Source organism: Tamandua tetradactyla, chromosome 6 (genome assembly GCF_023851605.1).
Source record: "Tamandua tetradactyla isolate mTamTet1 chromosome 6, mTamTet1.pri, whole genome shotgun sequence".
In the NCBI taxonomy this organism is placed as follows: Eukaryota; Metazoa; Chordata; class Mammalia; order Pilosa; family Myrmecophagidae; genus Tamandua; species Tamandua tetradactyla.
In genome coordinates, this window is record NC_135332.1 from 17,300,454 (window position 1) to 17,323,506 (window position 23,053).

At 49.6% G+C, this 23,053-nt stretch overlaps 1 protein-coding gene across 1 annotated transcript in view; it reads right to left on the reverse strand.

The window, feature by feature from the left end:
* The window catches only part of UBE2O (ubiquitin conjugating enzyme E2 O), a 66,672-nt gene that overhangs the window by 12,675 nt on the left and 30,944 nt on the right, over nt 1–23,053 (reverse strand). The window contains exons 2-3 of the mRNA XM_077163920.1: nt 1,522–1,581; nt 1,195–1,305 (exon numbers count right to left, since the gene is read on the reverse strand). Of these exons, the coding sequence (XP_077020035.1) occupies nt 1,195–1,305; nt 1,522–1,581 (171 nt within the window). The remainder of the gene's footprint in view (nt 1–1,194; nt 1,306–1,521; nt 1,582–23,053) is intronic.

Here is a 23,053-nt window from a genome sequence, read left to right on the forward strand (position 1 = left end):
GCAACAAAACAAACAATGGTACTGACAGATTTCAAACAACTGAATAAAATAGGAATCCATGAGTCCATAATGTGGTGATCTTTTTTTTTTGGCATGGGCAGGCTCCAGGAATCAAACCCAACTCCCTGGCATGGCAGGCGAGAATTCTGCCATTGAGCCACCGTTGCACCGCCCAGATAACAATATTAAAGAAGGACTAGATAAATGGGAAAGAAGACAAAGCTCTCCTAACAATAGAATGCTAACTTCTAAAAATGAAGACAGCATGATGGGGTCACAAATCGCCATTTCAGCAGCCATCAGACAGGGGCTGTTCAGCTGAGAACAGTCCATGGAGGCTGCAGCTGGTGGAGAGGGGGTTGACATGGAGCAGGATATGACAGTCTTGGAATATCTGCCTGCAAAATATAATCAACGACAAAGGGGGAAATGGCGACTTTATGCTGTAAAAACCTGGCAGACACCAATGGGACCAGGGATCAAAGTGAACAGCCCCAGAGGGGGGCCCCAGGCTGACCAAGATGGAAGGTGGGATCATCCTACTGATGTGACAGTGTCCAGGACATGGAAGAAAGGGAACAACTGTGGGGACTGAAAACTGACAACTAAAGGCAGGCAGTGTTCCTAAAGGGGGCTCTGAATCCATGAGGAAAAAGGATGTTGCTGGGACAGCTGAGTGAGGTCTGTGCATGCAGCAGTCACGGACTCGTGTTGATTTCCTGATGTGGAGGCTTGTCTGCTGGTATAGGAGAGGGTCCTTGGTTTGGAGAAATACATGCTGGAGCATGCAGAGGTCCTGGGGCATCACATCTGAAGCCTGGTCTCAAATCTGAAGTCCAGAAAAAAGGCTAAAGAGAGGGAGAGGAATAAAGAGTGGAAGAGGAAGAGAGAGGAGGAGGGCGGGGGAACAAAGGGAGTTGGGAAACCTGGATGAGGGGATATCGGGATTGTCTGTACTACATTTACAACTCTTCTATAAGTTTGGAATCATTTGAAAAAGTGTCAGAAGAGGATGAAAAATAGATGGAGAAAAGCAGGTCCGCACTCCAGGCTGGGGCTGGAAAAGGAAGGGGGCCAAGCCAACGTCTACCACGGCCCTGCACCAGGCGAGCTCGGGCAGGAAAGGGGCAGCGGGGAGACTGTGCCACTGAGCGCGCCACGGGCCAAGGGCGGGAGGCCAGGAGCGCGGCTCACCCAGATGTGCTGGAGGTCCTTGCTGTTGACGGGGTAGATGATGCAGTTGGTGCCAATCAGCTTCACAGCGCAGTCGATGTTGACATCTATCACGGTCCCACACTGACTGTCCTGGGGGCAGAGGAACACAGTGTCTGGACACGGCCCAAAGGCTAAATCTCAGGCCCAGAGCCTGGGTGGGTATGGACATGGGTGGGAGACCCAGCTCCTGCTCCCGCCCCCGCGGGCCAGCCAGCTCTCCCACAGAAGACAAGGACACAGATACCAGTCCCTGGGGGCTACCATGGGGCAGGGGGCTGGGGGCTGGGGTGGGAATGCAGAACTCACCGTGGACCGCATGTGTCGGACCACATCCCGGGGCACCACTGAGCGGTCCTCTAGCTTCAACTGAAAGAGGAAATGGCTGTGAGAGAACAGCCCCCAGGTCACTGTGGGGGACCCCTGTCTTTCAGCTTCTTCCCAAGAGTCACAGACATACGGCAGAGTACACAAATCCTGAGTGCTCAGCTCAGTGCATTTTTATGAATGGCACAGGCCCTTTTCACCAGCAGAGCATTATCAGCTCTCCAGGAAGTCTGCTGGTGACCCCCCTCCCTGTCCCTGCCTCCTCCCACCAAAGGTAAACCATGTGTTTACTCGAGGTAGTTTTGATCACGCTGAGAAGTGTGGCTAAAAGTGATCACCCAAGGCCTCATTTCAGCTAAAGATTTAACAGTCTGTTCTAAAGAGAGCAAAACGCTTTGCTGTAAGTTGAATCCTTTTATCGCCTTCTGCAAGTGCAGTACTACAGATGACCCAGATGACAAGTGCTGAGAGAGGAGGGGCTGGGGCAGAGCAGGACCAGGCCAAGACGGGTCACCCTGAAGTCCTGGCGTCTAATCTGGGTCATCCTTCCTGCCCAGCTGTAGTCGCGCCCCTATCTGCAGCCCCGCAGGCCCGGCGGCTGCTGAGTAACACTCAGGATGGCTCACTTCTGAAGCCAAATGTGCCCGAGCACCTGACCTGTCCTGTCACTTCACAACCACCCAGCCACTAGTGGCAGCAGCTTCTGAGCGGAGAGCTGGGGCCTCCTCCCTCTGCGGGCACTGCCTGGTGCCCCTCCACCTCGGCCTGGGCGTCTTCTTTTCTGCTGCTTCCCCTGACTGGCCTGCTCCTCCGTGGCTCCATTCTCATGTCATGGTAACGGGTGGGTCTCTCTGACTGCCCACTGCCTCTGGGTGCCAAGACTCCAAACGCTGGGTTGCAAGAACTGTTTCCTCAAACAGCACCCAACCGAACACTCCTCAACTGCACATTCTCCCCTCTCAACCCCTGGCTCGGGAAGGCAACATCCACAAAAGAAGTGAAACACTGAAGGAGGAGATGTGGCTCAAGGTCCCCGAGGTTTTGACAATGAAGATGAAACTCTCTTAGTAGGATGTGATGCAAAAAGTTAAAGAGGGAAACAGTGGACTCCACGACCACACAAGCAGTGGCAAATCTCCTATGGGGAACACAGCTCGCTGCCGATAAGAACCAGCCTCATTATCAGATGTGTGGGTTCTGGAGGCGGATGCTTGGATGGGGCAGCCAGGGCACCTCAGGCAAAGTGCTGGCGCCACTAGGCCCTAGTTCCTACGTGGATGAAATCTCAGAGTGGCCAAGAGGATTTTTTTTTTTTTAATGTTTTTTACTGTGAAAGGTATATACAAAGAAAAAACAATAATTTTCAAAGTACACTTCAACAAATTGTTACAAAACAGTTTAGAATTTGTTATGGGTTACCATTCCACTAGTTCAGAGTTTTCCTTCTAGCTGCTCCAAAACACTGGAGGCTAGAAGAAATATCAATATAATGATTCGGCAGTCACACTCGTTTGTTAATCCTATTTTCTCTGTTATACCTCCTCCTCCTCCTCCTCCTTTGATCCTTCTCCCAATCTACAGGGAACTTTAGGTAATGCCTGCTCTGACTTTTCCATGTTGAGAAGGGGTGTCCACAATAAAGAGCATGTGTAATTAGTTGATAACCTCGGAGACGCTGGTCCCTCTGGGTTTCAGGACTTATCTGTTTTAGGAATCCTCTGGAAATGATAGGTTCCAAGAATGGAAACTCAGTGCATTACAGAGTCTCAGTTTGAGCCCTACGTGTTCTTAAGAGTTAAAAGGAGTGATGCTGGTTGGGAATAGGCAAACCATGGCAATTAGCACTATCTAACTGAAGCTTGTATCAGGGTAGCCTCCGGTATAGCCTCCTGCCTCTGTGTGAACTCTCTTAGCCACTGATACCTTATTTTGTTAAATTCCTTTTCCTCCTTTTGGTCAGGAAGGCACTGTCAATCCCACGGTGCCAGGGCTAGACTCATCCCTAGGATTCATGCCTCATGCTGTTAGGGAGACTTTCATCCCTGAATGTCCTGTCCCACATAGGTGGGAGGGAACAGATTTTTCTTGCAGAGTTGGACTTAGAGAGGGGTCACATCTGAGCAACAAAAGAGACTTCCTGGAAGCAATTCTTAGGCCTTGTTATAGGTAGTCTCAGCTTCTCTGCTATAGAAATAAGTCTCATAGGGCAAGCCTCAAAATCAAGGGCTTGTCTATTTTCTTGGGAGTCCCCAATGGTTGAGAGGGAACCCAGGGCTTAACAGATAGGAAAATTTAATAGTTCTCTCTCTATATATTTTCCTTTGGCCCCTCAAGGGACTTTTTAACTATCAGCACACCACAGTCTGAGGTGTATCCTGATATTACATTAAGCTATACAGAACTCCAAGGCCTCGTTCCTGTACTGGATTCCAGGAGCTTGGATCGTTTAAATGAGCTGTCCAGACAGGTTGATTTAGACTGTGTGTTACAGAAGATTTAGGTCCTAGACATGACACACCTCTCTGCTTTTGGTCTCATACAGCAGGTGAAGGTCTGGAGCACACACTGTTATCTTTCACCCTGTGTCCTGATTCACCTCAGTCCCAGCCGGACTGGCTTCATTTTCATCTCTAATAGAGTCCTGATCTTATTTTTGGTTACTTTAACTGTTATTGTATGTAGAGATGCTAGCTTTCAGGGCTGCAACACTCCATTTCTGGGTCTTAGGTGCCACAGAGTTATTCAAAGTTCCAGGAATATACCAGCTGATACACATACAGCTCAGGGTCTCAGAATCTAGACACATACTTACAATTTCAGAGGAAGCATGGCTGCTATAAAGGTTTACAATCTTGGCTCCAATTTTCTTGTAAGTATTTTCTGAGAGAGGACTCAGCATACTTATACTTTTGTTTCTGGCTTATTTTGCGCAATTATTTTTACATGGTTCTTTGCGTGCCTCCTGATGCCATATTCCATTGTGTAACTGTATCACAGTTCGCAGTTCTGCTTCTCAGTCATTGTACCCTTTGGCTCCCTCCATCTATTGAGCACCACGGATAATGTCCAAAATAAACAAACCATGTCTTACAGTGTCCTCACTTGGTTGTACCATCAGCAGCACTCTCAATTTTAGACAACGTTCACTGGTTCAGAGACAACTGACAAACACAGCATCACCAAATATCAAATCAAAACTACCCCTTATCACTTGTCCCTCCCTGCCAATTAGTTATCCCTGGTAGTGCTGTGGTACTGCTGATGTCTTCCTGTTAACTACTGGCCACAGCATGCAATTTTAGTTTCCCCTATACCCCACTACCATTGACTCTTTCATCCAACATCAAACCTTTGAAATAGTTCATGAGAACTTATTTATGACTGTAGATTTATTCAGGGGGATACATGGCACTATACATCCCCTTTCAGTCATATGCGCCTCCAGTATGGCAATGTTACTTATAATACCATTAATTAGTTACCATCACTTCTATCTGTTCCCTTGCATTTCAAACTCATTGGGTAGACTTTCCCATCTCTAGCTTCTGTGTTCCTCTAGGTCTGCTATATTCTACAGTATAACATCTGAGATTACCTTTACCTGAATCATAAGAGCAAAATCATATAGTATCTGTTCTTTTGTGTCTGGCTTATTTCACTCAGCATTAAGTCCTCAAGCTTCATCCATGTTGCCATATGCTTCGAAACCTCATTTCATCTTACTGCTGCATAACATACTATTGTATATATTTATGGCTGAGAGGATTTAACTGGGCCTGGAAAGCAGACACAGGCATGACAGTAATAAGGCCCCTGCAAACATCATCACCACTGGACCTCACCACCCCCAGGTTGTGTACACTGAGGACCCTCTGAAAGCTCAGACTCTCCTTACCTCTTGTGCAAAGATCCTAGGAGGCTGTGGGAGCCACGTGGTACTCTACTGAGGGTGTTCACTTTTCTGTAACTCCAGGAACTTTCTATCCTGTAACCCCCAGTGCCCAATTCCCTGGTTTGGGACATGGTATTTTCTGTGCTGTCCAACCCTCTCCCAAAGCCCTGCTCTCATTTTAGACTTCAAAAAACCACAATTGCTGAGCTTTCCAAATTGCAGTACTAGGAAATCCAATGAAAGGGGTGGGATATGTGGGGTGGAAGGAGAAGCCATCCTTGGTCCTAAACCAGAGCAATCATGGAGGGGACTCCCCACCCGCCACACTGTATCCTGAGAGCACAGGGGCAACTGAAGGTCCGGCTCTGGGGCAGGGACAGGCACCTCCTTAACGCTCCCAGGGGAGGGAGCCTCTTTAGCACAGTGGTCTACTGGGCAACCCTCCCACCCTGCACCTGGCACTGGGGCCAAGAAGACAAAGGTCCTTAGCATCACCTGCCCTGTGGGGCGTGGCCTTTTGGAGGTGGGTTGGGTGGGGGGCTCCAATCTTCCCATGACATGAAATTGCTCTTCATTTCTCCAAGCCTTGGCGGTACTAGGAACAGAGTGGGAATGACTGGGAGAAGCTGGCTCCATTCCCTTTCCACTGGAATTCCAGAAAAAGGGGAAAAGGGTGCCGTCTGGAAGGGTACAGAATGACTTGCAAGGCTCTCCATTCTTTCATGGCTTTCCCTCAAAATTTCATATGTTTCACCCATGCTGGGCACTGCCTCTCTCCTCTCCCTACCCACCTCATGTGCTAGCCATATCACGGAGCTCCGTGGTCTGCCCCCAAGCTGGAAGGAACCCCGTGCTCTGGGACCCTGAGGCTTACAGTCAGTCCTCTGCCTCACAGGAATGGCACAGTTGGGGCTTAGTACGTGTTGGGCAGTTACTAAATATCTTACATGCTTTAACTTAGGAAATCCTCAACCACCCTATGAGGAAGGTATTGTCATCATCACCCCCATTTCATAGATAAGTAAATAGGCAAAAAGAAATGAAGTAACTCACTCCAGGTCACTTAGCTGGTAAGTGGAGGAGCTGGGACCTAAACCTGGCAGTCTGGCCCCAGTCCATTCTCATAATCACATAAAAAGATTATTCCTCGCGAAAACTGCAGAGATAAGAACAGAGCAAACCATGCTTCTGGCAGGCCCACACAATACAAAGCCTCGAGTGACTCTTCCCAATCATCACTCCTCTGAACACATGGAAGATAGCAATGATCCATGGTGACATCAGTGCAGGCCCTGAGCTCGGGCCGAGGCCTCTGTGGGCAGGGCCATGCACCACTGTGGGGCTCCGGGGTCAGCAGCCACCCTCCACTCCCACCCCCTTTGTAGAACCCAATTACGAGCACCCGAGTGCCCTGGGAAGGCCAACACTGGAGGGCGCTGGCCGACTCTGGAATCAAACTGACCCACGAAGCAAAATCCATGTCCCAGTTACGACCCCCACCCCTCCCGTGCACCCTAAAGGTAGGGGGGTTTTTATACCATTGTCAGGTAGGTGGGATCTGAGGTGGGGGGACAGGCAGGGTCCATTACCATTACAGGTTCTAGGATTCAGAGCTGCCTTGGAGTCAGTGCTCTAACCTTTAGTTTGTCTTAAGAACAGCTGTCAGTTATTCTGATCAGAAATAAAGGATGAGAAAGACAACACACCAAGATGTTAAGTGTTTCTGAGTGAGGAGCTGCTGTGGATGATTTTTTAAGAATTTTGCATGCCTGTGTTTTCTAAAATGAACATATATTACTTTTGATACTTTTGTAACAGGCCATGTGCCTTGCATGATGGAACCCCAGAACCCACTCCTTTGTTCTCACTGCCCTTGTGGGAGACAGGAACAAGCAACAGACCTGCCCTGCATGGTGAGGAGCCCTTGGTCCCTGCCACGGGGCAGGAGTTACTCATCTGATGGCCATCACGTGCGCCTTCCACGGACTGGGTGCTGGGTGGGGCGAGCAGGCTGACCGGCACCCACAAAGATTGGGAGGTGCTACGTGTCTTACAGAAAAACAACACAATATTGGGGGGGGGGGGGCATGAGTGAGTGATTTCAAATGTGTGGTCAGGAGGCCAGTCGGAGGTGACATTTGACCAGAGGGAATGAAATAAGGGAAGAGCTTTCCCAGCAGAGCGAGAACTAACCACGAAGCCTGGGGACAGACTTGCCCAACACTCAAAGCAGCAAGGAGGCCAGTCCAGGCCATTCAGGCCTTATTAACCATCAGGAGGAATCAGCCAGAGGAAAGCCCCTGCAGGGCTCTGAGTGGAGTAAGCTGAGCTCGGCCATGATGTTTAAAGGATCATTCTGGCTGCTGGGTAGAGAACAGGCTGCAGAGAGAGCAGCAGGGGACCGGTTCTGGGGGCAATGCTGTCCCCTCAGGGACATGTGGAAATGTCTGGAGACATATTGGTTGGAGACATTTCTGGCTGGCACAACTGGAGTGTGTGGTGTGCGTGGTATGTGCGTGTGTGTGTGCGCACATGCACTTGCACACTTTTGGCACCTAATAGGTAGAGACCAGGGATGCTGCTACCCCATGAATAAGAAGGATCCCACCCAAAGCGTCAGAGTGTGGAGGTCGGGAAGTTTTGCACTGGGCTGTTCCGAGATGGTGCGGCCAAGTTCAGAGCCCTGGTGGAGAAGGGGAGGAAGGACCACCCTCTGGGTACATCTTGAAGGTAGTGCTAGCAAGGGCTTCAAAGTCGGAAAGCAACACAACAGCCCCGAAGGACAACCCCAGGGTGAAGGCAGTGTGGCAGGGAGGCTGGGCTCTTGCACCTTGCCCACTTTGGCACTCAAGGAGCTTAGCTAAGGCCGCTCCTCCATGTCCAGCCCTGTCCTGGCCAGGAGGACATTCTGTTCCTGGCTGCCCTCGGGGTGCCTGAGGCACAGAACAAGCAGCATAGCAGAAGCAATTGGCTCGTCCCACATTCTTGGTCCAGAGTAACATCCCTCCTGACTGACCCTGGAAAACACAAATCACTGTAGGAAATATCCCAACAAGAGAAAAAGGGAAACTGAGGCTGGTAAACAGACTGAGAATACAACGAAGCTGCTTTCGACTTTCAAGTGGTTTTGCATGTCTCATCACTGCACATCAGGGTGGTCCCTACAGGCTGGCCTGCTTGGCAGAGGCCGGCAGGGAAAAGGCAACTTTATGTCTGGTCACCAGCACCATGACGGGGCTCGTGACATGAGAGCAGATGCTGCAGGAGGCCCAACAAAAGGCAAAGGCACGGCCCTAATGACAGCTGGGCACTGACGTCACCAGGCTGCAGGCCGCCAGCCACACTACTGTCGTCTCCTGCCCAACATCAGAGTAGGCCAAAACGCAGAGGAGGAGACGTGGGTGTTCTCCTCCAGCTTCACGGGAAGGAAGCCACCCTGGTCTTTTCTGGGGTCAGTGATGTTATTAATACCAGACTGTCAACCCATAACTGGGAGTAGTTCGAACATGAAAGGCTTGGCACCACACTAAGCACACACTGAAGCTTACTACACGGTCTTGGAGCTCAAAGACAAGCTGACTGACAGCCCCAATCTGTGTCAAGAGAAGGGAAACTGGGGGCCTGCTCTCAGTGGTCCCGGCTGGGTTTCTGTTCAGAGTGAGGCCTCTTCGCTGAATCCAACCAGGCCCAAGGCCTCTGGAAGCCTTAGAGCTCTCAGCAAGGAAAACAGAATCCTTTGGAAAAGGAAAACAAGCCACCCCTGCTTCTTTGCTTGGTGAGGGAGGGAGGGAGCGGAAAGTGGCAGACAGGGCCCAAGTGGTTTACCTGGGCTACGGCTCAAAGAACAGATTCCTGGAAACGATGTGAGGTCACACCAGCTTTGGAAATTTCGAAGGCCTCTTTACTTCCCAAGGGGAAAGACAATGTGAGAAACAACAACCTCTTCCCCCTAAGAACTCCCGCACCCCACCCCTTAGGCTGATTTCTAGATATACTGAAAAAGGGGGAAATAGAAGAGCAGTCAGCAAAGCAGGGGTAGGGGTGGAGGTGGGGGACCGACCTCAGGCCTCCTGGCCAGCCCCTCCCACCTCAGCTGAGGTCTCAGGCACTAAAGGAGGCCCCTGCAGTTCTCACAACCTCATCCTCAAGCTTCGCCCTGCCTTGGGCCCACACCTCGCTGCACCATCCGGCCCAGAGGGACTGGGTGTGGCTGAGGCTGGAGGGTGTGGGGGGCAGTATGTAAGGCACAGATAGTTGCTTTTCTGGCTGAGAAATCCAACTCATTGGTCAGGAGTGGGAAGAGAGGAAACCATTCAATAGGAACTTTGCTTAAACCCATGATTGAGGTCAATCAAATATTTTTTGAGTGCTTCCTATAGATTCAAGCCTAGGCAAGAATACAAATTGAAAATAAGACATGTTGTCTGAAGAATTTACAAGGATCTGGCACAGAGATGAGTGGGGAGGGAGTGGAGCAGGCCCAGCAATCTTCACCCTCCCCTACGTGCTCTTGGCCCCCCCAGTGATAACATACCTTTGGTGGCCAGATTCAAAAGTTGACCCCATAGTGTGGAGTTCAGAAAGCAGTGTTTTCAAAACTGGGTCGTGACCCATTAGTGTGTTATGGAATCATTTTAGTGGGTCATGGCCAATATTAATGGAAAAAATAAGAAAAACACCAGAGTGCACTGCAGGTAGTAAGGGTAAGCACTGATCTGAGCAAACTTTCTCAGCTGCACATATAACATGTCCTGAGTCACAGCGTAAATGCAAATCTTACTCTGGGTCATGGCCAGAGAGCTTGGAGCTGTCAGAAGGTTAAGCCCCTGCCCACCCCGAGGTGTCTGTGCAGTCCCTGACCCGGCTCTGTGGGTCCTGTCTGGCGAGGGTTTTGGCCAGTTACGTCAGACCCCTTCTCATCAGAAGCTGGAGCCAAGAAACGAGAAAACAAATAAAAAAACTCAGTACCAATATATTCACATGGCGACACTTTTTTTGGAGGGGACGGGGGGCTTTGAACTCCTCCTGACGTTACTTAACATGTCGACAGGGTGGCTGTGACAGTACACCGGGAGGACGGAGAGTGGTGCTGACTGTGGCTTGAGACTCGGTTCCTCCACCAGCTTCTTCCCATTGGTCTCCAGCCCATACTGGACTTGGGGAGGTGCCTGTCAGCAGATCCAGTCCGAGCCAGCCTACTGAATTTTCTCTGAGCGCCTGACAACCCAGCCATCAGCTGCTTACCAGGGAATGGAGGTTTAACCCGAGTGGGGAGGATGACAGCCAGGAATATCAGCAGTGTGGAAGTAAAAGATGCATGCTGGTGCACCTAATTAGAGATTCTGTCAGTCATGTGCTACTGAAACCACTCAGTAGGAGCTCTGCTAAAACCAAAGAGTGAGACTGTCAACTCGATAGTTTTTTAATGTTTTCAATAGATTCAAGGCTAGACAAGTATGCACATATAAGGAATGTGCACAGCTTTAAAGAGCTTACATTCAGATGGGAAAGCAAAATAAAAATCTCTCAAAACAACTACACACAAGGGGCTCTAATGCTGAGCCTTCTGCATGATGGGTGGGAGGGGCGTGAAGGGCCAGGCTGCACAGGAACCTGCACACAGACATGCAGTGGAGCGGCAGCGATGGAACGCAGCCCACCCCCTTGGCTTCGTACCTTCCACCCCCAGAGGCTACTCTCCCTGAACTCACTGCAGACCAGACAGAACCTGCAATCGGGGCCAGACACTGTAGCACCGTCACCGTCGCATTAATACCTGGAAACTGCCATTGAACTCTGAACTTGTGAGCTTCGGGTAACGGTCTGCCTGGAGGCACAGCCTGTTGTCAGGGTAGAGTAAGGGGACTGTGGCCAGCTGCCTGCTACAGGAGAGGAGGGATCGGAGCTCTGCAGATGCCGCAGTGGCTGGAACGCAGCATGTGCACCCCTTTATCTTGGCCCTGGGCTTGTTGACCTGGCTTAAAAAGGACAAGAACGGCTTGAGATGCCAGGGCTTGAAGGGAGGGGACAAACGGGCATTGTGAGGAGGTCTCTCTCCTGAAGAAGTACGTATAAAAGGCAGGAACGAACTCATGGTCTTGTGGTCTGTTCTTGTCTGGTCTGACCAGAAGGCCTGGGCTGGACCATACCACATGGGCTGGGTATCCTGGGGTCGCTAGGCATCCCTGAGTCTGAGCAGCAGGGAGAGCCACCCAAGGTCATCCAGGCGCTACTGGACGGCTGCGCCCTAACGCTGCTGTCTGTGCCCAGGGGGCTGGCGGCTGATCCAGCACAGCCCCCGCGCCCTGCAGCAATGCAAAGCCGCACAGCTGTGCAGCACCAGCCTCACCTGGGAGCGCCTTGGAAACAGTCTCAGGATACACCCTGGACCTACTGAGCGGGAAGGTGAGTAACCCTAACCCTGGCTATTCCTAAACCCTGGCTATTCTCACAGATGTTTTACAAGCAGCAGAGGAGGAGGAGGAGAAACAGTAAAAGGGGACTTTATCTTCCTCGAAGTTACGTCTGGGAAAATTCTAGTTTGGGGGGAAACACTGGAGTTCTGTTGCCCCACAGGGATATGGCCCCCAAGAGATGGGGCCCTGGGAGGGGCTTGGGTCTGAGCCCAGTAGGTCAGGCCAAGCCCACTCAGCTTAAGCAACCCCAGTCGGGGAGAAACACATGGGTAGGACCTCCCTGAATCCAAACCAACTGCCCAGGTATCTATCAAACACCTGCAGTTACTATTTCAAATCAGATGAAACAAATACCACACTGGGACCTTGGCACCACTGGGCCACCAACTGGCCTGGCAACTCAGGCACAGACCTGGTGGCTCCTGGGAGGTGGTGTACCTCGCGGTTTGACCTTCATGCCCTATAGGCAGGGACCATCCACCTCTTCCATCCCATTTTTCCTAAGACTCAAGCAATTTCTCATCTCAGGACACTGAGCCAGAATTAAAATACTGAATAAATAAAAAGCAGAATCACTGAGACAGTCCAATTCTACAGCCACCAGTGAGACAAGGCTGAAGCCAGCACTTTTGGGGAGAGACGCGCAAGTCCCAGGGCGAGGGTACCACAGCCAGGGGTCTGCAGGGTGTGGCCACTTTCCAGCTGCAAGCCTGAGTGAGTCACATGGCGGTCCTGGGTCCCCGATGCCTCAGAGGACCAGGAGTGCTGGACTGACGAGTTCCAGCCCCTTCCAACTCCAACTCCAGAGCTCACCTCACACACGGTCTTTACCTGCCATTCTTCTCCCGGCCGAGGCCAAAAACCTCTGCTCTGCCCGCGCTGGGTCAGCTGCAATGCAAACACCCCCCACCCCAAGGATCCCTGGTCAGCAGGGCCTGAGGAAGCTCCCATGGGGAGCACCAAGCCAGGGCCTGGACAAGGCTCACGTGGCTTCTCTCCTGAGAAACTACGGCTCAGCCAGTGAAGACACTCACACGAGAAGTAACATTTACACATGGTAAAACCAAGCAAAAATTAAATTCAGGGGTACCTCGTTTAGATGCACTGCTAAAAGTGCTATGTAAATATATATTGAAAAAATGTATAGTTCAATATAAATATACAAAAACACAGTAAAATAAATCTTACAGCATGTAAATAACCACCTGTTTATATAGCAAAAAGGCTGCCCCTTTTCCCACGTCTGGAGTCATCTGGGCACAGCCACACCAAGTGAGGAGGACGCACGAGTGAGGGGAGAGGGCAGGGGGTCCGGGCTGCGTCTTGAGAGGTGCTTACTAACAGGTCACTGACAGAAGGTACCGGAAGGGCCTTAGGCTGAGGACGAAGCAGCCCAAGAGCAAGTCAGCCAGGGACTCAGCCAGGCTGGGTCAGACCCAGGCCAAGGAGGAGGGAAGGATGAGAGACAGGAAACCAGCGCCACTGAGGTGAGAAGGGGCAAGTAGGACACAGGTTTAAGATCCAGGGGCCTGGCTTTCTTATTTTTTCTACATTGAAGCATGAACTTTCTTTCCTCACCGCGAGAGACAGAATTTCAACTCAGCTACACCTCAACCCGGCCTTACTCATCCCGACCCCATACTCCACAGCTGCTCCCGCAGCCCCGTACGCGGGGGGTCAGAAAGAACATGAAACCAAGTCACTTGGCAGCGATGTGAGTGTCACCCCTTCTCAGGAAGTGGGGAAAGAGGCCAAGGCTTAGCATAACACCGTCCATGGCTTGGAGACGGCTGGGAGAAGCTCATGCTGAGGGGCCCCACTGGGCTGCCATGGCGGGCTGAGTCCACAGTCGCAGGGGCCCCAGTGGCCCTCACGTAGGGGGGCTGCCAGCCTGAACCCATTTCATCACCAGCCTGAAGGACACGTCTCCTGAGAACAATAGGAAGTTGAACGACTGGGCACCCCATTTCTAGGTGCCATGCCTTCAAGCAGCAACAGCAGGTGCTGCAAGGCTGACTCACACTGACAGAAACCAACGAACAGCCCCATAACACAGGAAAGGAGGAACTGTGGACGCTTAAAGAAGCCTCGTGGAAAATGCAGAGAAATAGCGGAGCCAATCTTGACAGACCATGGAAGGAGGACTGGGCTTTAAATGTGTGTTCTATTGGAACTTCCAGGAGTGCCCTTTAAAAATACAGAGTCCTGATTTTCTACCCCAAATCCACTGTAAGAGACTCTGGCTGATGCTCACTGGGTGGTTCTAATAACCAGCCTGATTAAAATGGTCCTACTTAACTACTTTCAACATTTCTTTTAAAACAAAATATAGCCTGATGCTCCTTTTATCTACCTTGTCAACAAACTAGTAGAACACATGGAATAAAAATAAATAATAGGGGGAACAAATGTTAAAATAAATTTAGTTTGAAATGCTATTGATCAGCGAAAGCGAGGGGTAAGGGGTATGGTAGCTATAATCTTTTATTTTTTTGTGTCTTCGCTTTATTTCTTTTTCTATTGTCTTTTTATTCCTTTTTCTGAATGGATGCAAATGTTCTAAGAAATGATGAATATGTAACTAAGTGATGATATTGTGAATTACTGATTATGTTAGTGTTATAATTCGTTTGTTAATTTTTTTAAATTAATAAATAAACAAAAACAAAAAACAAAACACAACTTACTTAGGGACATTTGTTTTTAATTGTAAAATATTAAGATACAAATCTGGAGGTCACAACTCTGCAAGTAAAATCATCACTCTCCCCACTATATGGGACATGACATTCAGGGGTGAGAAGCCTCCCTAGTAATGTGGGACATGACTCTCAGGGATGAGCCTGACCCCAGCACCCTGGAATTGACAATGCCTTCCTGACAAAAAGGAGGAAAAGAAATTTTGTTAGATACTTAAGAAAATAAGGTATCAGTGGTTGAGAAAATTCAAATAGAGCAAGAGGCTACTCTGGAGGCCACTCTTACCAGCTTCAGCTAGATATTGCTAATTATCAGGATTTGCCAAACCCCAACCAAAACCATTCTAGTCAACCTTAAAGAACACCAAGGACTCAATCCGAGATTCTACAAGTTTCACACACTAGGGTTACTTTCCAGAAACCTACAATCTCCAGATGGTTCCTAGGCCAGATAAGACCTGAAATCCAGAGGGGCCAGCCTCTCCAAGAGCATCAACCCCCATCCCATATCACCAACAGCCCTTTCCAACATGAAAAAGTTAGAATGAGCATAGCCCAAATACCCCGAAAGACTGGGGGTAAGATCCAAGGACTAGGAGGAGCTATAATGGAGAAGATAGGATTTAACAAATGATTACGAACTGCTGAATCATTACACTGAAATTTATTTTAGTTTCCAGTGTCTTGGAGCAGACAGAAGGAAAAACCTGAAATTGTGGAACTGTAACCCATACCAAACTCTGAAATCTGTTCTATAACTACTTGTTACAACATACTTTGAAATGTATTGCTTTTTGTATATATATTTCATAATAAAAAATGTAAAGAAATTAAATCTGGGGGTTAAGGTCTAAAAGCAAAGTGGCTTAAAACAATTCACAGAGCTAGCTATGATTGAGGCCCACAGCCTCCTCTGACATGACCCTGACATAATCAAGTCTTTGGGACAGACACACAGGCTCCATGTCCTCAGAGTGATGTGGTCCCAATTCTGACCCAACCTCTATCTCAGGTTATCTAGGCTGAGAACAAAGTCCCAGCTCTGGGATAGCCCTGGCACGTGGCCCTATTGCCCCAGGGAGGCAGCCCCTCACCCTCAGCTGCGCCCAGTGGCACAGGCCAGGTTGTGGCAGCACGCTTCCTGGGGAACGGGAGAGAGTATGTTTGTCTCCTTAAAGAATTCCAGGCAGGAAGGGGGCGTCCTAGGCCCACATTGGGTGATTGAGAGGAAACAAGCTGGTGTATAAACACGGCTCTCCCAGAGCGTGAGAACTCACATTCTGGGCAGAGAACACACCTGCCTCGGGCTCTGCTGGGTCCAGATCCTCCAAGGTGGCAGGACCCCACTCACAGAGGCTCCCTGCGCCCCTCTGTCCACTGCCCCCACTGCTCACCCACAGAAAAATGATGTCATCTTCAATCAGCCAAGAGCTGACGCCTCACTGCTGCAGTGGCTGGTGACAGGGAGCCTCACCTCCACCCAGGACATCTGTGGCTGGCTTTGGCCCACACTCCCCAGGGCTAAAGAATCAGCTAATCAATAGCCACACTCTGCAAAATGCCTTCCACCTTCCCAAGCAGACTCAGACTGCAAGGGAATTCGCTCAGCACTACTATTTTTAAAAATGCAAATATGGCAGTAAATGGCAGTAAAAATAAGACAGGAGAGCCCTGATTCAAAGCTGATTCTTTCTTTAGGGGCCAGGTGCTCACTGCGGTTGGGGAGCAGGGGATCTGGTCTTCCTGTAGAGATCTTGGTTTCTTCCACTGTTCTGTTTTTGTATCTGTGAGCTCAGACCAATCTCAGTGACCAGAGAAGACTATACACACTCACCCAAGTCTTTGCACAGACACGTGGCTAAGCAACCCGACAGGCAAAGAGAATTCACATAGCAGAGTGACTGGCAGATTTCATGACCCACCTGGGAATGACTACGGAAAAGCAAGGCCAGTTCTTCAATTTTTTATAATTCTGAACCATGTCTTCTCAGACAAACTGAGATGGGGTGCTGTTTAACCATCTTTTTCACAGGGAAGCAGGAGACCGATAAAGGCACGGATGCCATGGGGAAAAAGACAGACTGCTGGGATGGGAAGAAAGTGAATGAGGTCTCGCAACTCGGTCATGCTGGCAGACTTCAAAGGCACAACATCCACGTGTCCGTGACCGTGACTCCAGGGACTGCACAGACAGGTTGATCCAGACCTCACCACTCACCCTCTGGGCTCCCAGGGCCAGTCTCGATCCCAAGTCCCCAGAATTAGATCGGCACAGGATCAGTGGCCTTCCTTCTAAGCAAAGATCTCTAACAGGAGTGAACACAAATATTTAGCAGTTTCCCACGGGCAGAGCATGTGGTAAGCGGCATGGCTGGGAGCAGAGAAGGACTCACCACCTCCGTGTGGGAAAGGAGGTGCGAAGAACGCCAACAGGCATGGCAGAAGACTCTCCAACAGGCCCTATGGGCTTTCTCTGACAGGAAGTGGGGTCAATCACAGCAACAACCAGCCCCCCACTGCTGGGTACAACTGTACACTAAGAACATGCCACCAACTGATGTGTCAGCTGCCAGCAGCTTGTGGCTGACACCACACAGTCCCCACCTGAGCCAGGAACGCTAGCCTTCCTCACCAGCCACCCCAGCACAGAACCAGACTTGGGCGACTACTTCCTGTTCTCCAAGGCTGGCGGTAACGTGCACGACTGGACTCGCGGGAACACGGCGGTGGTGCACTGGGCCTAGGGACCCCCGGCTGAGAAGGGCTGATAGGCTTCCAGGCACATGTGACACCGTACAGGGACTGAACAGAGGCCATTTCCTGCTCCCCTTTGGACTCGTTCAGGCTCCCTTTATTCCTGGATCCCAGGAGCCTGAGGAAGAACCAGAGGCAACCCCAGATTAGGCTCGGGAAGGACCCTCCCATCTCAGAATGAGAGGTGTTCCTATGTTCTCAAGGACTACAAATCCTAACTGGACAAAGATAAGGGCAAATGAGGACCTCTCGAGGGCTATGCTAGAGTCCTTCCTTTAAGGGACACACAAGGTGAGGGAAGGCCTGAGGCAGGTGGTCTTTAAATCTCTATTTTGGGTGCAAGAAGCCAGGAACACCCACAATTTCTCAAATAAAGGAAAGAAAAATAGCCGCAGAACACATCAAGACATGGAGGCCCAGGGAGGTTATGGAAAAGCAGCTGTCCTTGTCCTCCCGCGTCCCCAAGCCTCCTTCAGGTATTTTCAACTGCTGCAGCGCCGTGTCCTGAGCAGGCATTTGAATTGTCCTGAAATGGGAGCTGACGCCCAGCAGCCCAAGGACGAGGGTGTGAGAAGGCAGCTCACAGGAATTCGGCTCTTCTCAAGCTTGAGCTCAACCCCCACTTCTCCATCTAGGAGGAGCCTGTGCTGGAAGGAAGTCTGAGCTCCCAACAGTTTGCTTCCTTTGGCAATTACTTCATCTACTGTAGCACATTCATTCATTCATTCAACACACTGAATACCTACTGGGCTCCATGCTAAACAACGGCAGGAAAGAAGGCAGACTTAGCCCTCCCAAAGCCGAGGGTGGGATGGGCAGACCAGGAAGTCCAACAGGTCATTAGTATTGGAGTACCAGGCTGCGGCATGACACCACAGGAAACAGACTGCCACGGCCTTCACACCTGCCCTTCTCTGCCCATTAGACGTCACCATCTCAGAAAGGCCTTCCTGTCTATTAGAATGTCAGCTCCACGAGGGCAGGGGTGGGCCCTAGCACAGTCTGGGGAACAAGGAGGTGGTTAAACGTGTGCTGATGGAGGGAAGAAAAGGAGTGGTCCACAAGGCCTGGCGCTGCTGAGAGACCCACTGCCACAGGGCAGGCTGGCTCCAGAGGCCTAGTTGTGTGAGGAGGGGGCTGCAGGGCGGACCGCTCGCTCAGGAACTATGAACTAGGAGATGAGGGGGACAACAGGGAGGAAGTAGGTGGGGAGACGTAGGGCCAAGGAAGGTCAGGGTCGGCAGGAAGCCGCAGAAGCAGTGGTGAGGACCGATGCCCAAGAGGTGACTGGCAGAGGTAGCCGGCAGAAGATGCTGCTGCGAAGGAGCTGGAGCACAGGAGGGAGGGCCTGGCCGTTCGGAGAGCCCTCTACATCAGTGGGCTGGGTTTTCAAAGGGCCCTTTGATGGATAAGCCCCAAGCCCTTTTCACGCACAACCTCCTCTGCCATCTGTTGGTGGCAGGTGGCGCCGAGGGGCCTCTGCACTGGTTTCCTTCGCCTTGCTTTAGCCTCATTCGCTTATGAGCCACCAGCTCCCAGCAAAAGACCGTCTGCCTGTAGCTACCTGTGAATGCACACACCGTCCTCCCAGACTGACCACACACGGCTTTAGGGGAGGGGTCCCGCCCACCTCTTCAGTCCCTAAGGGCTGGCTCTAAGTCCACAAATGGGGGCGCACACAAATATTCTCACACCACCCATGGCCATTATCCCGGCCCAAGCCCTCTGCTCCCAGACCACAGCAAGGGCGGCTGGGTGCTTCAGCATGGCGTGCGGTCTGGGGCCCAGAGGTGCGTGCACTGCATGTGCTGTCGTATTCGGGGCCCAGGGGCAGCCTCACCCGGGGCCCAGAGGGGTGGGCCTGAGAACAAGCAGTGGGGACGCACCTACCCTGCCATGCTCTCGTGCACCCTGATGCCTTTCCTTTATCCCGAGCTTCCAGGTGAGAAGGTCCTTACACAGTTTTTATGAAACCAGGTTTTTATGGGAAAGAGTGGAAGGGAGAAAGAAAAATGAAAAAGGTGCCTAAGGAGGGATTATTTCCACTGTGTGTATGTGTATATATGTGTGGTGACTGATTATGTGGAGCCACGGCTTTCCTGATTCACAGAAGATATGTAAAAAACAGGGTAATGAGAAAAAAAAGGGGGATTACACACAGCTTTAAAACACAAAGCAATGTTAGCAACCATAAAGCATGATAAAAACTTCATAGCTTTCCACTGATTTAAATCTGAGAGCTGAGTTTCAGGAATCTAAGTAGAATTACAGTTTAAGAAGGGGATTTTTAAATATTAATACTCGACTTTACCCTTAATATTGCAAACTCAACTTTATGCTAGCACAGCCAAGAAAAGATCATTATCTCTGGAGGCTCTGAAGGCAGCTAAAAAGAGTCTTGGGAGGGTCCTGCCTGGTCAGATACTGCAGGCATAGCATGCCCACAGGTGAGCAAAAGGTGTTGTTAGCCAAGGGCTGAATATCAAATGTGGGGACTGGAAATATGTCAGAAGGCCAATGGAAATGGATTTGGGGGAGGAAGTGCAGCAGTAAGGAAAACCTCTTCTGTGGCTGATTCACACAGTTTGTGAGATGCAGAGCAGACAAGAAGAGACAGGCGTCTGCAGAGGGGTCGGTAACCATTCTCCCTAAGAGGCACCTCTGCTCTGGGCTCAGAGAACGGCCTTCATCTATGAGTGTGGGCCCATCTGCAACTGGCCTGGCAGGGAAGAATCAAGTTGTGCTCCTTTGATGAGGACTGCATGGATAGGGGCCAAAGCCTTCAAGCTAGAAATCGGGCCTGAGGGCTAACCCTGGGGGGGCATTAGGGTCAGCTGAGGAGGGACGACCTGGTCCATTAGTCGCGCAAGCTCAACGCAGTCCATTCCCTTGCACAGACAGACGGTGTGGGATGTCTGAGATGGTCACATGCCACCCTCTCGGGCCAGGATGGGCCCCCAACGTAACCTGGAGGGAGCTGGGTGCTGATACACTGACTGGCCGAGTGGCTCAGGGCCCATTGCAAAGCCCCCCAAAACGCTGCTGCGGCCCTAAATGCTGGCAAGGACCGCACGCAGGGCCTTTAAGCACACAGCCTGGCGCACTCCTCTTTCCTGGTGGCCGAGATCGCAAAACCAGCCATCAACCGAACGCAAGGGCCCTATGCGAGGAGGCTGGCGTGGAAAGTCACTGCACTAACAGAACGTGGAAGAATCTGAGAACTGCTGGACACAGGACCCAGGAAAGAGGAAATACGTTCTAGCAGAGAAAAGTGACACCCAGGGTTGTTATCTCTGTTTTCAAATACACGATCTCCATGAGGAGGCTGAACAATTCTTAGCGTCTAGAGAATTTATATATTAAAGGCAGAAGAGCTGGGCAAAAGGAAGAACTCTCGGCCAGGAGTGAACTGAAATGAAATTCCAGAATGGGCTCCTTGAGTATAACTTCGTATTCCTAAAGACCCCTCATGGAAACAGACACTTCTCTCTGCTTCACGGCTTAGATGTGTGCTGCCCGGCAGGGCACCCGAGAGGCGGCTGGCAGGCAGCGAGGAGGATCTCAGAGGCGGGGCAGAAAAACGTAAACTGCCTCAGGAACATTTTTCATATTCATTATATGTTGAAATATCTTCAATGCATTGGGTTAAAAAAATACACTACTAAAATTAATTTCACCTGTTCCTTTTCCTTTCTTACTGTGGCTACTAGAAAATTTAAAACTACTTATATGGCTCACATGGTTATTTCTATTGGACAGCTTTGCCAGTTTAAACTATGAATTCTTAAAAAAAAATTAATTTACTTTTCTTTGCATCAAAGTAATGCAAGCATAAGTTAAAAAAAAAAAGAGGCTGAATAACAAAAATCAGCAGTCTCCTGTCTTACCCTCTCAAACATGCTCCCTCCCTCGAGGCACCCTCTTTCTAATATTATAGTTTTTTTGCGTATATACTTCCACATATACAAGCAATATACTTACATATGCATATATAAGACTTAGAACATCTGTGATTCTTAAATTTTTTATTTTAGACTTTATCTAAAGTCTTTCTGTTTTGGTGGCTATCTTAACTCTTACCCTCCCTCCCCACAACACTCCCTTAATTATCCCATGCTCCCCCAAATTCCATTGCACTGATCAAAACAAGACACACGTTCTGATCAAATAAATGCAGCTCTACGAATGCTGCGTCCTTTCTCAGCTGGCCTATGTACCTACTGATAATTTTGTCAAGGACCTGTCCCTAACTTTTCCAAACTATCATCAAATAGCCTACCCCTTGTTTGAGGACTTTTGTTTCTTTTTCTTGCAGATGTCCCTCCTGCAGAATTCCACCTTCTCCAAGCTAGACTTTCCTTTCCACTCTCTGGCTTTGGATCCTTTATTCCCTGGATCCTAGGAAAACTCGATGGGAGAAAAAGCACCATCCTGCCATTTCCCCCCCACCCCAGCTTCCTGAGAAAGGGTCCACAAGAGACACATTTTCTTCAGTCCTTGCAGGAAAATAACTTTTTTCCACTCTTACTTGGTTGGTAACTTGGTTGGAAATGGAGTTTCAGATGGAGAACAATTTTCATCAGAATTCTGGAGACTCTGCTCCACTGTCTTCCGATCCAAGAGCCTGTCTGAACTGGCCAGTTTAATCTGTTTCTATTGCTCGCGATCCATGTGGCTTTACTTCTACCATCTTTAGGGCTTTCTACCTACCATGCTTTCGCTTTGTTCCTCTTTCTTCTAGAGGTATGACCTAATGAGTTCCCCCTCCCCCACCTTCCACTCTGTTTGAGAGCTTTAAATGCTAATGTCGCTGCTTAAAAATGTGCTGAGTTTAGCAGTTACCCTTAAAATTGAATTGTGTCCTCTTGATTCACAAAGTGTAAAGCAAATCACCATCGTTCCCACTCTTCCCAAACAGCTAAAAAATCTTAGGATGTGTTTGTTCAAATTACACCTCTCTCATTTCCATTTATTGTCAGGATTTTACTTACGAATCCTCCCCAAATTAGTCAAGATCACTGCTGTAGAAGTCAATGCTTGTTTAGATTTACATGCGCATCTTCGAATGTCTTTGCACTTCATTCCTTCTTGCATCTCTCCTTTCTCCTGGTTTTAGTTTCCTTCTTCCTGGAGTACAATGAAGACTGGCTGGTGGATAAACTCAGTCTTCTACCTGTGAAATGTCTTCATTTTATTCTCACTCTTTGAATGAAAATTTGTTGGTAGCTGAAAATTAAGCCAACAATTTATTTTCCTGAACATTCTGAAGATTTTATTCCATTGTGGTGTGGCCTCTACTGTTGCCGCTTAGAAATGTACTGAGTTTAAATATGCTGAGTACCTTTGGGGTACTCCTCTTCTCTCATGCTGCTTTAAAATGCTATTCTCTTCTTTGGGAACCCTCATTAGGCATACGTTGGGCCCCATCATTCTATCCTCTGCTCTGGCTCTAAGTGACTTCTATGTTTGTGGCACTTTGAATATATTCCTTTCCTTTCTTATAAGCTAAGCTATATATTTTTAATCACTTTGTTATATTTTCGATAGCATTTCTATGTGCTGTTGTAGTACATAGTTTATATTAGTTCAATCTACCACATTACTGAAATAGGGAAATCCATTTCCTTGCCTTCTGGCTCCCAAAGTAGTTGAAAATCAGATGTCATCTTTACTTCTGTTTTTTTTATCTGATCTGTTTTCTCTCTTGGGAAGCTTTAGCCCCACTGTTCTGGAATTTCACAACGTGGCACGGT